This window comes from Vanellus vanellus (assembly GCF_965231255.1).
Source record: "Vanellus vanellus genome assembly, chromosome: 3".
NCBI lineage: Eukaryota > Metazoa > Chordata > Aves > Charadriiformes > Charadriidae > Vanellus > Vanellus vanellus.
Genome location: NC_138907.1, coordinates 64,697,126 through 64,712,035, shown reverse-complemented (window position 1 = coordinate 64,712,035; position 14,910 = coordinate 64,697,126). Strand labels below are relative to the sequence as shown.

General features: G+C 40.3%; 1 protein-coding gene across 1 annotated transcript in view; it reads right to left on the bottom strand.

Annotated features, from left to right (window-relative positions):
• Nucleotides 1–14,910, bottom strand: part of MAP7 (microtubule associated protein 7) — a gene marked incomplete at its 5' end in the record, with an annotated part of 108,590 nt that extends 93,680 nt beyond the window's left edge. Inside the window, one exon of the mRNA XM_082481073.1 lies at nt 14,781–14,910. Within this exon, the coding sequence (XP_082337199.1) occupies nt 14,781–14,910 (130 nt within the window). The remainder of the gene's footprint in view (nt 1–14,780) is intronic.

Genomic DNA, 14,910 nt, shown 5'->3' with positions numbered 1-14,910 from the left:
TACAGCTATACCTGCCCTTGGAAGCTTTCTCATTCTTTGAAATGGATACTGTATGGTTATTTATTTCAAGCAAGAATTAGATCACTAATTGTTTACTTGCAAAATGTGGTCGAGTTCAATAAAGCCAGAGAGATCCAGAACAGCAATAAGTGCTTTCAGTCAATTACTAAGAGGAAAAGATAAATGCTCTAAGCCTGAAGCCAGGAGGTCAAATTCACTACTTTTTCCATTTACTCTGCTTCAGAAAAATTACAACAGGGACAAAGTTGGCCCAGCCTTTTTAATGGTTTTGCGTAAGTCTTATGCATCTTCTTTAACATTCCCCACACATAGCGCCTCTTCTTATGACAGACTTAGCTCTGCACTACCCATGAGTTACAACTACATAGGACAGTATTACAGTAGTGCAAAACATTCACAATTCTGAAAAGAGCAAACCATTCAATTGCAACTATCCCGTACAATATTTTAAATACTTCAAGGTCAGTAAGCCTTGTTTTTTTTCCTCATATACTTTTGAAATTCTCAGTTTCTACTACTATTCAGAGAGGGCTTTATTAAAAGACCTTTGAAAGAGGCTTTAAAGACTATGGCAAAGGAGTGCATGTGAAGTCTAGCTTTTCAGTGCTCATAAATTGAAGTGCTTAAGTCCTTCAGTAGGTGGGCTCCAACTGATACCATGGGACATCTTTCCAGCTGTGACAACAGACTACAAAATTCAGCGTTCACCTATTTGTAGAGTTAACTACTGCTGGCAACAGTCTAGCAGGGTTTTACCACTCTCTTATAAGGAAAGTACTTGACTTAACAGAGCAAGAACAGGATCTAGAATCACTGTCTGCAAGCTTTGGGTTTAATTCTGCCACAGCTTGTGATGCAATCTATAGTGTAACCTCTTCCCATATTCCAGCTGGCATTAGTAATCTGCCTACATCTGTAGTTGTTTAGAGACAATGGCCCTTTAAGGAAAAAAAAAAAAAAAGAAAAGAGAGACCCCCCCCTTCTCTCCCACAGGTAAGTGTTCCTTCTTTGTTTACCTGGGAGTGGGGGAATGCCTTAGCAATACTTACCTATTTTCTTTCTCAAACAATCAGATTTCAAGCACTGATATATTTGTCATTGATGCCTTGCAATACACCTCTCTTATAGTATGTGTCTGAAGGGTAGTACCCCACTTGCATAAGGCCAGATGCAGGGAGAAAGTCTTCTCTTCATGTAAAAAAAGTCAACTTTCACCCTAAGCACTTCACCACAGCACTGCTTTCTACTTTGCCACAGAGGCTGGGATTAGGAACACTGCTGCAATAGCAATCCTTGCTTGTAGAAAGCTTTGGGGATCAGCTGACATTAAGACATCCCGCAAAAGGTACCCACAGACAGTGGGAAGACTTACACAAACACCACTGATGAAAGAAGTTTAAGCTCCATACTTCACTAAAATCACAAACCACAGTACAATGTGTTATAATGCCTTACCTGGTGGGACAGGGAATGGAAATACTTTAAAATTTGTGATCTGTTATTTGTGATTTCCTAGGCTGACTGAGCAGCACTGTATCTACAACATTTACCAAAAGAAATTCAAACTGTAAGACTGTAACAACTGATGTAGTGACATCTCACCAAGTCCATGAACAGGCAATCCAATGCAGTGACAACAGACCTGCTCTGCACATCACCCTGGCAGGCAATCTCCATTGCCATCTGCTTGGCCACCAGCACCTCAGCACACACAGCTTTTGGCTCTACCGGCACATGAAAGGCAGAGCTCAGTGGACCACAACCAACATGCTATGCAAGTGGCCCATTAAAACAGCCCTACTCTGCAAGCATCAGTGGCTGACCAGCTCTGACCAGTTACAACGCAGGATAGCCCTTCCCAACCAGGTCACAGAGTACAGCACTGGCGAAACAGCAGAAAAGTCTCCAATGCCAATTAACATAAGCCTCAATGCTACCCTTACTCAGCAGTGAGTTGTATCCAACACAAATTAGCTTCGCTTTCAGTGGAAAGTCCCAATTAATCTTGAAGGCATGCAGGACACCAACCTTCCTTATTTTCCTCATTTTATTTTCCCCCCTTTAAAATGCAAAGCATAAAACATAACCCAGCATTGCAATAATTTACAGCAGCACAAAAAAAAAAAGGTATTTGCAAGGTGGCTTCAGCATTTAGAATTGTAGTGTGTTATAGAACAGGAAAGCCATATCTCTTTGGATTTTCCCATTTAAAGATCCAAAAGCACAATAGAGAGTGCAAGTTTAAGCATATGCAGACACTGATTTCACAAGATGTTTTAATATCTGCAAGTAAGCAAAGTCTCTTCAAAAGATTTACAGTCAAAACATTTTGTTCCCATTTTGTAAAAAAGAATTTTGTGATATATATATCTCACAAACATATATATATTACACTACATATGAAGCTCTTTCGGAGTATATAATTAATACTGTTTTAACTTAAAGAATATTCAAGCAAAAGGTCAAATCAACCAAATAAGTTGAGACAAAAGAAAGGGAGAAAATGCTGTGCAGAGAATGGGAAGTAGGTGCACTGTTGCTCAGTCACAAGTAATTAGAGCCTCACTGGCTGGCTGTTTTTCCACAAAGCAATATTCAGTAATCCCTACACAGCCTGAAATATTTGAGTCAGACGGGAAAGCTCTCATTATAATCACTATTGTCAGGATGTCCTGCAAAAACAAGTTTCCCCTCCCCAGAAGGAGAAACAGAGATTGTTCCTGTAAATGTTACTAGACATGATATTTATCACCAGTTATTCTGAAAGTCACAAGAATTTTGTGAAAAGGCAGTCTGCAACACAGGTCTCGGAAGGACTGTTAATCAATAACTGATTTTCCAATAACCACTCTCAGAAGACAGTCCCTTTAAAACTAAAAAACAAGCCTTCCTCAAGTGAAGAGCATGCCTCCACATTTATATTGTTATATCTTCTCTTGACTTGTGACTCTCGCTTGCTCCCAGCCTCCTATCTCAGCGTACTTTCACACTACTTAAGTCCAAAGCAGGTCAGGTTGGATATTCTATGGCAGAGAACTGGTTGAGAACAGGGAAGGACAAAAGCTTTAAAAATACACAAATGGTCCCTCACACAGACACACATTACAAAAGGTCTTGTAACCAAGACAAAAAATTCAAAATCTTACTTTGAATTACAGCTGTTGGATCCTGCTTATTCACACAGAACATCCCATTTATTAGCATGCAGTAACTCTACCAACCCACTTCAACTATTCTACTGCATCCCTATAAGAAATACCTTGCCTCTCTTTAAGGACTGATAAAACAGATGTTAGCAACATCGCAAATACAAAAGTAAACCTTCTCATGAGGCTGCTCCCTAGCTTGTTTCTTGCTAAAGCCGTGGTTGCAAGCACAGGTGCCTGCTTATGTGACTCACTGGTTGCAATGCATCAGACCGCACTCCTAGGAGCCACAACAAGGGCAAGCAAGAGCAAAAGGTAAAAGATAAGGGTAACCTCTCTCACTAACACACCCCCCCTTAACACTTCTGGTAACTTACCAGGTCAAGTTTACAAGGCCATATTGTTGTTCCCCCTACTTAAAAACAAAACAAAACAAAACAAAACCCAAACAAAAAATGTCAAAGACATCTTAAAGTACCTCTGCCCAAGAGCTCCGCTAAAAACTGGCCTGCAGACTTCCACATTTTGTCAGCAGAACCATCTTGCCTTGATTTATGGCAGAAAGGTACAGCCTCACCATCTGGGACTAGCTTAGTGATAAGAGCTTGCTACTGGCAACTATCTAGATCTTTTTGAAAAGAAATCCTAGGATAAGTTTAAGAAAACTCCATAATCAAAGCCTAGAGTATGAAGAGAAAGACCAAAAACCAGCACTTTCTCAAAACTTAAGCTAAATTTTCACTGAGCGTTCAAGAGAACTGCCAGTAGCAGCAAAACACAGTGAATTCCCATTTACAGCCAGGCAATAGCAGGTCCTGTTTGCAGAGCTAAGATGAGCATAAATCGCCTCTGAAAACCTTGGGGTCAGGAGCCTACTCAGAACTCCAACACATTGTAATCATGGAGATGCTGTCTTCATTTCTCAGGAGAGGAAGATCAAACTGTCATACTGTCCCCTTAAATATTTCAGCATTGGAATGTTGCTCATCACCCAGATGCCACAAACAAGTGAAATCCATAAGGAAAGCAATTAAACAAAAGTCTAACAGAAAAAGGAGGCATCCATAAGCATCACTGTCACGTGAGCAACAGTCTTCACTGTACTGCTTTCCCATACTCTGCATGTTATAGACTGGATTTATTTTAAACATATTACAGTGAAAAGCCATGATATTCAGCATACAATCTTCAGTGACACTGAGTATCTGAAACGTGGGTTACACCAGCAGTCCAGGTAGGGACAGTGAGGCTCACAGACACTCCCTGAACACAAACGAGTCGACAGTTGTGTTCATTCAACTTCAGAATAACTTGGTGAAGAAAAATCCCGGCACAAAAGTAAATAAATACATTATGGAATATTTCAGAAAAGACAGATTGGAAGTGTAAGAACATACCAAAATGCTGATAACCCAGCCACAAAGATAAGCACAAGCTGTTTGGTCTGCAGCCTGGTTGTATTGCCAGTATCTCACTCTGCAGCTGGTTGTTGCTGTCCTTTTCTGGTTTGCAGATGGCAGTAGCCATCTGCTTTTTCTTTACCCCTTTACCCTCTTAATTTTGCAGTTCCGACTGCAACTAAAAACTACAGTTTAGCACAGCTAGATGACTAGAGAAGGTTGTTTTGGTTTTGTTGGTTTTGTTTGTGGGATTATTTTTTTTGTTTGAACACAAACTAATTTTTCTTCCTTTGCTGCAGGGGACAAGGGAGTGAGGTAAATATGTTTTGGTTTTTCTAGTGAAAGGGAATGCACACAAAATGTGAAAGTACCATTGTCCAGAGTTTGTGCGGACCACATCTCCAAGATGGGGTGTACATTCCTCAGTGAAATGAAAGAAGGACAGACAAGAAGGTTCAGCAGTCCGTTTTCCACCATACTGCCACTGCTGTACTCAGAAGTATAAACAAGTGCAAACTCCACTGACATAACACCTCTGTGTATTCAAGATCAGCTCAGATACATTTGATCTCATTTATGGTGTCTTAGCATAGGAGCCAAAAATTTAGTATTGTCATTTTCACCGGTGCATTAGTCAGCACAGGCAATGAGGAAACTGACTCTGAAAAAGGAAAAAACCAAAGCTAGAATTGGCTGCGTAAAAGGATGATTTCTCACGTCAAAGGCGGGTAACTGGATAAACCTGCATTTCCAAAATAGCGTTCTGAAAAAGCTTTCTGAAGCAGAATTGAGAAACAGGATAGCTTTGTACACTGAGATACAACAGAGTGAATCAAGTTCTGTCAGCACTTCTGTAATAAACCTTGCCTATGCGGGAGTTTAAAAGGAAGCTGAAGAAGATCAGGAATTCACAAATTGAAAACCCAAGCCTCTTCAGCACACTTAACAGTATGTTTTAGGATGTTATGAGATTTTCCGTCTAGGACCTTTCACTGGACTTTCAACTAGTCAGATTGTCTCTGTCCAAGACATCAGCATTACGATCATATTCCCATCAATTAAATTAGAATTCAGGCATCTTGCAGAAATGTTGGTTTGTTGTTTGTTTGTTAGGTTTTTTTAAAGCGTGCGTTACTTCCTCACTCCTTTTCCTCATTGTCTCCCAGCACACAGACAATAAAAATTCTTCTTAATGTTTTCTGTGTCATCCACTATCCTCAGATCCTTCAGTAGGCATCCCCATTCCTGATAAGGAAAGAGAGCACATTTCTAGCACAGCATACCATGCAATAGGAGGTGGCGGTGGCAGTGGGCTGCAGCAAGGCTATTCTGAAGTCAAAACTCTACCAGCTGGAGTATTTCCTGACTGCAGGGGTGTGCAGTGGCACCAGCCTCATTCCACAACCCTCAAATGCTATACAAAAAAATTGGCAGCAGATTGCAGAAGAGATCTGTGAGAAGTTGCACTTGGCATGCCAGATTGTGGAAGGACAGTTGCTCCTACGTCTGCTTTGGATGTAAGAGGAAGACCCAGAAGAAAGTGGACTTCGGAAAAAAAATCAACCTCCATGTGAAGGACTAGGCCAATTAGTAGGCACAACTGGAGGTTCAGACTGTAGCAGTATTAAACAAGAGAAATAAAGACTGAAGAGCAGGTCGCCAGCAACCAAACTACAAATTCAGTCTGTAAGTGCACTGAGTCCCTTCTGGGTCTTCCAGTATGTTGAGTATTTATACTGGGTTGGTTGAGGTTTTGGGGTAACTCAACTCCTGAGCAAACTGAATCTCTTCCTCCTCTTCCAAGCTGATAGTAAATCTGGTCTCCAAACACATGCTACTGAACACCACTTACTGAGATTAAGGACCAGTTGTAAATCCACAACTATAACTTCTAACAGGAAACTCCAGCTTTCCCTGAAGCCAGCTGTACAGACACCAGTACCAGAAAAGGAAGAGTGCTTCAGGTAACTAAGTTTTTATTCATAAATGAAAGACATCAACTGGAAGATTTCTATTATTTGGAATCTTTCCTACGTTCCGTGTTTTGCTTCCCACCAGCCTCAGCATATACCTGTGCTTGATTTGCTCAAACTCTTGATTCCAAACCCAGTTTCCTCTTGTTGACAACTGCACAGATAAACTCTATAAATTAGACATGAACTCAAATCTACAGAAGCATAGCTAATCCCTGAGAAAAACTGTGTTGCCTCTACAGAGCTCAAGAGCAAAACTAGGCTTCAACAGATCTGAAACAACCATCTATTTGCCCAGCATTAATAAAAGGAAACAAAAACTTCAATGGACTTTTAATCTGGCAAACAATTAGACTGAATCTTGTACCATCATCCCATTGAAACTACAGAAGGTATTATTCTAGTTCAAAACAACTCAACAGTTCCCCAGCACAAACGTACAGGTCTGTAGCAGTACTGAAATAGCAGTTCAGCCTTTCACCGGCACAGCCTGCCCCAAAGCCCTTGTCTTCTCCTCTACTACAAGGACACAAATTCTACTTGCTGGGGAAACCTGCATCCGGGTTAAGCTGCAGTGACCCGCCTACTGGAACTTTGTTTATTCTAGCTGGTATCAGCAAGTTCATCATTTAATGGAGAAAGTGACGCTAACATTCAAGTGCTTCTCAGCTGAAACTGCTAGTTTAAAAAGAAAATTTAAACAATCTGCATGCTATCTCCCTGGTCATTCCTACCTCGAGCCTGACTAAGCAGTTATGCTACATCTATACATACAGATCACTAAGATGAGGTTTGGGACAATTTGGGTATTCAATGGCTGTCATAGTCAAACTTATAAATCAATGAGATGGGACTTTTGCGTAGAATTTGGTAAACATGATTCCACTCCTCTGAAATAAAAAAAAATAAATACTTTGCCTGAAGCAACAAGATGTGAAAGCCCAAGTTTTAGAGTGCTCCCTAATTTCATTTCTAACATTTCATCGGCATTTTTATTTGCTTATTAAACGTTGCCTGTAGCCTCCCTCACCTTCATGGGACAGATCTGACTCACAGACACTAGGCCAGTTCTGGGCCCCTCAGTTCAAGAAGGACAGAGAGCTGCTGGAGAGAGTCCAGCGTAGGGCAACTAAGATGATTAAGGGAGTGGAGCATCTCCCTTATGAGGAAAGACTGAGGGAGCTGGGTCTCTTTAGTTTGGAGAAGAGGAGACTGAGGGGTGATCTTATTAGCGTTTATAAATATATAAAGGGGGAATGTCATGAGGATGGAGCCAGGCTCTTCTCAGTAGCAACCAATGATAGGACAAGGGGTAATGGATTCAAGCTAGAACACAAGAGGTTCCACTTAAATTTGAGAAGAAACTTCTCAGTGAGGGTGACAGAGCACTGGAACAGGCTGCCCAGGGAGGTTGTGGAGTCTCCTTCTCTGGAGACATTCAAAACTCGCCTGGACGCCTTCCTGTGCAACCTCATCTAGGTGTTCCTGCTCCGACAGGGGGATTGGACTAGATGATCTTTTGAGGTCCCTTCCAATCCCTAGCATACTGTGATACTGTGATACTGTGATACACTAGCATCTACTCATACCGTGCATAAACTCAGTGCAGGTGAAACTCAACATGCATGAGTTTCAAGTAGTGCTTGGCTGCAAAAACAGCACACTGAGATGCACCTTCAGTGAGTGAAGGTAGATCATTAAAATAGAGCAAATTGCATCAATCATTGTGGCATTTGTTCTCCTGGCATGTTACTGTTGTGGCCTGAGGTTGGGTAGACTGGGTTAAATAATTTCTTAACGAGGCTTAAAAAACACAAATCAGTTCTGAAGAGACTTCTAATAATAATACAACGCTCTTTTGAGATGCTTGCACTCAGAACTCTTAATTCTCAAATACCAGAAAAACAAGTTCTCCAGTTGTAAAGTACAGACTGAATTTAAAGAAGCAGGGGGGAAAAAAACACAACCACTCTGTGGGTAGCTGAGCAAGCAAAGAATGTACATGGGTGAGTTTGTGCAGGAAGAAAAATGCTGTACTCCCATCAATTCAGCTGAGCCCAGTAATGAGTAGAGTTCCATCATCACTTGCTCATGGCCAGAAGCAACACTCCAGGCCAATGCTCATTAATTTCTCTGGAGTTTGATATGACAAGCAAAAGGTCTTTTCTTAAAAATAAAGCCAGACTTCTACATACCTGGATACAAAGGCAACTCTGAAGGAGTGAATGGATACAGCAGTTTCTGAGCAAGCTTGCAAACAGCAGCAAGAGCACCAAGACATGTGGCAACACCTCAATCAAAAAAATAGCAGGGGTTCTAACTGCAACATATTTCTTTTAAAAACGTGCTTGGCTACTGCCTCATTTTCTACCTGCAAAATGAAAACATGGGACGAGCCAGGCATGTGTAACACGGTACAGATAGCACATAGAGGTCCATTTCTTCTTGCTGTCATCTCATTCCAATGACATGTTACTGCATAAAGCCCTTGAAAGAGTATTATTTGCGTATTTTCAGGAAAAAAAAAAAAGAAGAATGCAACAAGATCTCAAAGAATTTCGAGATCCTTGGACAGATCTACCACTTTCCAGGTTTCTTTCTCCCAAAAGAAATTACTTATAAGCCTACATTCCTTTCACATGTATTTTCCCCATAGCTGGAACTGTATTCCCAATTCTAGGTTTTTAAAGCCACTACTTGGTAACAGTGCATAAGGAAGAAACTCACTGCTTGCTATCAATCTTTTACGAGTGGTGTTTCTTATTATATAAAGCATTCTTGAGAATTGTCTCAATTAAATTGAACTCCAGTCTTTTTTGCAACTTCAATAAGCAGTCTGTTCTGCAAGTACAGTAACCCAATACTGCACCCTGTTCTCTCACGGACAGCTCTGATGAATACTATGTTATCATTTATATCTTGGTTGAAATAACCCTCTTCACTTACAAAAGTTACCTTGCAAAATTCAATCTTTTCCCTAATTAGGATTATTCTCAGTTCACATGCCAAGTTAACCTGAATTCCTTTTAACAAATATCTTAAACTTTAAAGACTATCAACATTGTACTTTTTGGACTTTTGCCATCCACATACTCAATGTCAAATATGCTCCCTGAGCGCATGGGTAGATCACAGGCTGTTCCCCCCCCCCCCCCCCCCCCCCCAAAAAAAAAAACCCAACCAGTTGACAAAATATACGAACACAATACTCCAGAATCAGCACTGGAAGCCTCTTCTCACGGAGCTGAGCTAGAAGTGTAAGATGATTCTTACCCAGCATAGATAAGCTCTCAGTAATCCCAGCACACACTTTGATGAACAGACTGTGTTACAACGCAAGCCAAGTCCTCAGACCCAGGACTTTCACTCTGAAAGCCAGAGGGACTGAACAAATCAGATTTGCTCCACTGGTCTGCAGACATATTCGCTGCTATCCCCGAGACTTCCAGCACATTCTCTTTGCTTTACTGCAAATAAATTACTTCATGTTAGGATCTCTTTGTCTTTATTACAAATAAGTTGTTTCATGCTACCCAGCACCTACAGCTATGGATGGTGAAATCCTACAAAGGAGACAGCACTGTAGTAGCTTCCTGAAAAAAACCCACAACTTCCTTCTGCACCCTCCATGGCTGCCAATTAGGTAGTGAATATAGGGATTTTTTTAAGAATGTACCTCCCTGATACTTTGAGATTTGGTTTTAAATAAACATCCAGAATAAACACAGATACTTTTGGATCCCTCCTCTTCTGGCCTTGGTTAGCAGAAAGAAAGACAAAATGTAGGGAAACATTAGCAGAACTCAGTGGAAGGTGCAGGACGACAAACCACATTGTCCAGGTTCTCAGCCCTGCCCCTTTACACAACCAGCACTGTAATGAGAATTGGTACCTTTCCCTCCTTCCACCCACTCTTTTCTTTCCCACAACTTTGTTTCAAATGCAGATGGGCAAGATAATGCTACCAACCGTCATGAAAACCTCCAATACTTGATTTTGGTGAGCCTGTTCACCAGCCTTTAGCAGCTGCTCAGTGTTCTGCCCAAACCAAACTGGAGGTCAGCCTACCGAGGAGTGTTAAGAGGCCATATTGGGAGAACCACCATCCCAGGCAGTTTTGCTGGTTTAAAGTGTGGTGGAAGCCAGAGACCAAGCTGTCATTCTGGATCCTGCCTGAGGCACAGACTCCGCAGCGTGGGATAAGATTACACTTCCACACCCCATGCAGTACCTGTTTTGTAGGTATACAGTTTCAGTTTCCAGGACTGTCAGTTTAATACCCTTGAAGATGCCAAATTACCTTTTCTTTCAGGTATCTTAAGTTTGTGTTTGGGTATAGACACACAGCAACAAAATAACTGAATTAAAAGTTAGCCAGCCAGAGTTTAACAAAGTATATCTATTTCCCCAATACATGCAGAACACCGAGACTAAGCACATGAACAGTCATGTTAGAAGAAAACTCCCTCATCTCTCTGGATGAACAAACCTTACATCTGAGATAAGCATTACACAAAAACATTACCATCCACGAAACAGCAGCAAAATCTGCTGGTAATCACAGACATTGCTGCCATGCACCAAAGGACTGGAAAAAGCCCTTTTCTTGTTTTCAAGATGACAAAGAATCAGTGTTACTGTTAGAGACCTAAAACACATATGTCTAAGCTTTGTATTAGCCGCAATACTCACTAAGCAAATTAGAGGTTTTAATTAAGCAAGCAGGTGAAAGATTCCATTGTTAGGTTAGTTGAAACTTCTTTTCATTCATTTGCCATAACTCTTATAAGGTAGCTATTTCAGTTATTCATTATTCAAATTTATAATCCAGAAATATAAGCATTACTTTTCTACACTCTTCAAATGATAATTTCTGAGAAGGTATTTCCCCCCAGGCCCCAGGAGAAAGGAGAGGATGCATGACTTAAAAACTACATAAAATTGAGTAAGAGTTATTAAGATTACATCCATGGTGCACAAAATCAACAAGGCACAGGAGGGAAATACTAAAGGGAATTGAATTGCTTGTGCCTGAATTCAAAGACTGGCCAAGGCTAAATTTCACATACACAGGATGGATACCTTTTCATTAAAACACTGATCTACCTGGACATATCTTTGTGATTTACATAAAGAACCACATTCACACACTATCTTCAGTTGCAGAAACAATATTTGTTTTACAACACAAGCTTTAAGACAACACTGACGCTGTTAAGTGTGTGGTTCTGTGCCTGGCTTCTTTGTGGATGTAGTTGCAGAACTGCTGGAAAATTGGTGACTAAACCAAAAAACAACTCAAGTGCAAAATAAGCTTCTGTAAACCCGTGCAAATTGTATTTGAAGAGTGTGTTACGTAGCAAGATTCTTGTATGTTATAACGGGAGAGCAGAATAGAGGATGTTAATAAAAGTAAAAAAAAAACAAACTGTTCTACTATGCCACAACTGGACCTCAATACCCTGCAATAGTGTGTGCTACACAGACGTGTAACAAAAATGCAGGCCTTGTCCCACAGACAGAATGAGGAAAAGAAGTTAAAAGTTAGTGAAAAAACAGGGAATACAATTCACATCAAAGGAAAGGAGTTATCATGAGCGTGTGGCTACAAAGATCACTGCAGGCTTTTAATATGTCCAGAAAAAGAAAAAATAAACTCCTTGACAAACATTTTCATTTCGTTATTTGTTTACGCTGGAGGAATAAACTCATTGCCTACCAAGACTTCTCAAATTACAATACAGACAGCCAAAGACAAGAAAAGAAATGGCTGATATCAAAATTAATTTGCAGAAGATCCTCACAAATGTTAGTCACTTTACGATCCACAGAAATATTTGTTTCCCAGATGACAAAAACAACTCTCATACAAACTCTAATCAAGTCTTAGTATTCTGAGAAGATCTAAACTATCAAAATTATAATTATTTTAAAGCCTGTGATGATATTCAAACATCCTTAATGAAGGAACAAGCTGCTTTATTACTTTGGAGTACCAGACCCATTAAAGGCTTCTTGGGTTTTGAACTGCTGTACAAGGACAGGTCCAGCATGATTATAGAAAGTTCAGGTGAAGACGACATGCAGCCCACCTCCCATGAAGATGACACTGACTTAGTACGCGCTAGAGGGGGGAAAAAGAAAAAAGAAACATTTCAGCAGCTGCAGGTGCTTGCTAAACAAATGGGACAGGTAAAGAACTAAGACGAAGCAAACACTGTAAAGCAGCAACAGAACAACAGACTCCAAAAGACTCAAGGAAGGCTCACATGGGTCTATCACACAGCTTATGTTTCTGCTCAGAGCTGCAATGGAGTGATCTTGCTTGGTACTGGGAAGGGGAGAACGTCATCCTTAATACATGCATACTCCATGACAAGGCATTCCAGCTCTAACCCACCTAACCACTGATAACACACTAAAATGTACAGAAGGGTTAATAGGTACATCTACCAGTGTGCAAATGGTGTTCTAGAGACAGTATGAGCTGTTTTAAGTATTTAGTAAAAGAAAAACAATCAAGTATACTTCCAAAATATTTTGTACAGTCCCCTATACTATTTCTCACTAGGAACATTCAAGCTAAGCGACCAAATTTTTATCTTATTAAAACCACATGCACTTGTTGGTTTGCTGATTGTGCTCCTGTGCACATTTGTCTACTTACATTTCACAGCAACAAGAGAAAAAAGGAATAATCAGAACCGGAATCTCAGTTATAACAAAAGAGGCAAAAGATCAGTATAACTGCTGCAAGTAGAAAACACTACCTAAGTCAACAGGAACTTTTACCCTGGGAAACTATCAGTGCTATTGAACAAAACCAGGAAAAATTATCACTTCTTAGCTTTGTGGACTGTTGACTCTGGAAGTCATCCAGCAGGTGATAAAGGAAAGTAATATGCTTCTTAAAACATTAAAAACTCAATAACCTCACACTAGAGTTTGTATCTCCATTTTATATGGGCAGTTTCAAATATACAGAAGAGCAGGTAACTATGTACACAAGACCCTAACACATTAGGCACATTAACTGCAATATATATCTTATCACGATGCTTAGATCTGTTAGGTTCTTTACTATTCCGAGAAAAAAAGTACAAGCTGCAAGCTCAAAAAACCTTGAGTTCTGAATTTGTTTGTAACAGCTACCAAGCTACCCGTTTCCTTCAAGAAAACAAAAATAACCAGATAGCAGTAAATGATTCAGCTCTAATAAATATACATACTATAAATTTGCTATTTAAATGCTTGCTAGCCTCTCCTGTTACACAGTAGAATGGTAACATCTGAAATTTGAAACATTGTCTTGAGGCTACAAACTAACATTTGTTTTGTAAACAAGAAATCTGGTACAATTCCCCCCACCCCCGAATAAGACCACAGAATGGAGTACGCAGATAAATGGAATCAATTGATGAAAAAAAAAAGAATAAAAATTCTAATGATCAAACTTAAAATTCCAGTCAAAATTGTAAGGTGCATGATCCCTGCCAGACCAACAGAATTTTAACATTAGGATCCATGTGGAAAACATTAATTACATGATAAGATAGACACTGGCTACACCGGCTTGAAAGACCCCTGTTATAAATCAATGGCCATCAGCCATCCCTCCACCACCACCATTCATCTACCTTAAACACCATAAATATTTTTCTTTAACAGTTACAATTTGCTGGGGTTTGGGTTTGTTCCTCCCCCCCCCCCCGGCCCCGACTTATCAAAGTCAACATATTTGCACATGTATTTTTCTATACTCTGCCAAAGGCATGCTGCCCCTCATGCACACGAATGGAAGTATAGCTAATTTTACATTGTCTTTCACAAAGCTGTCTTCTATAACAGGCTGGTATTGCATTTTGTATTCTCCAAGCCTACAATCACTTTTTTAAAAAATAGGTATTTATCCAGACTGTGCATAGAAATCAAAGAAAACACTCAAAAATTCACTGATATTTCTTATGCAGGACCCTTATCCCTACCGGGAAAAATAGGGTTAATAACTAAAAAGTATTTTTTTCTTCATATCCAAAGCAGACGATTGCATAACAATCCAGGGGATTTAAATACAGACACCTATCACGCACAGTGCATTTGTGGGTGCCAACATGCACCGCCAAACTGCACCAGTCACTTACAGGCTCTCTATAGCACACAGAAGAGCTAATAAAACATTGTGCCTGCTGTGCAGCGTATTCCACACGTAGCCCTGATTGTGCTGCAGAACCGCAACATACCTTTCAGTCTTTTGGAATTCCCATTTTTTTGCTGCTCATCCTCTTCATTAATGGTGAATAAACCCAGAGGATTTGGCCTGGGACTTTTCTTCAATCTGTCTTGTCGGAGGGCAGTAGTTGAACCAGGCAT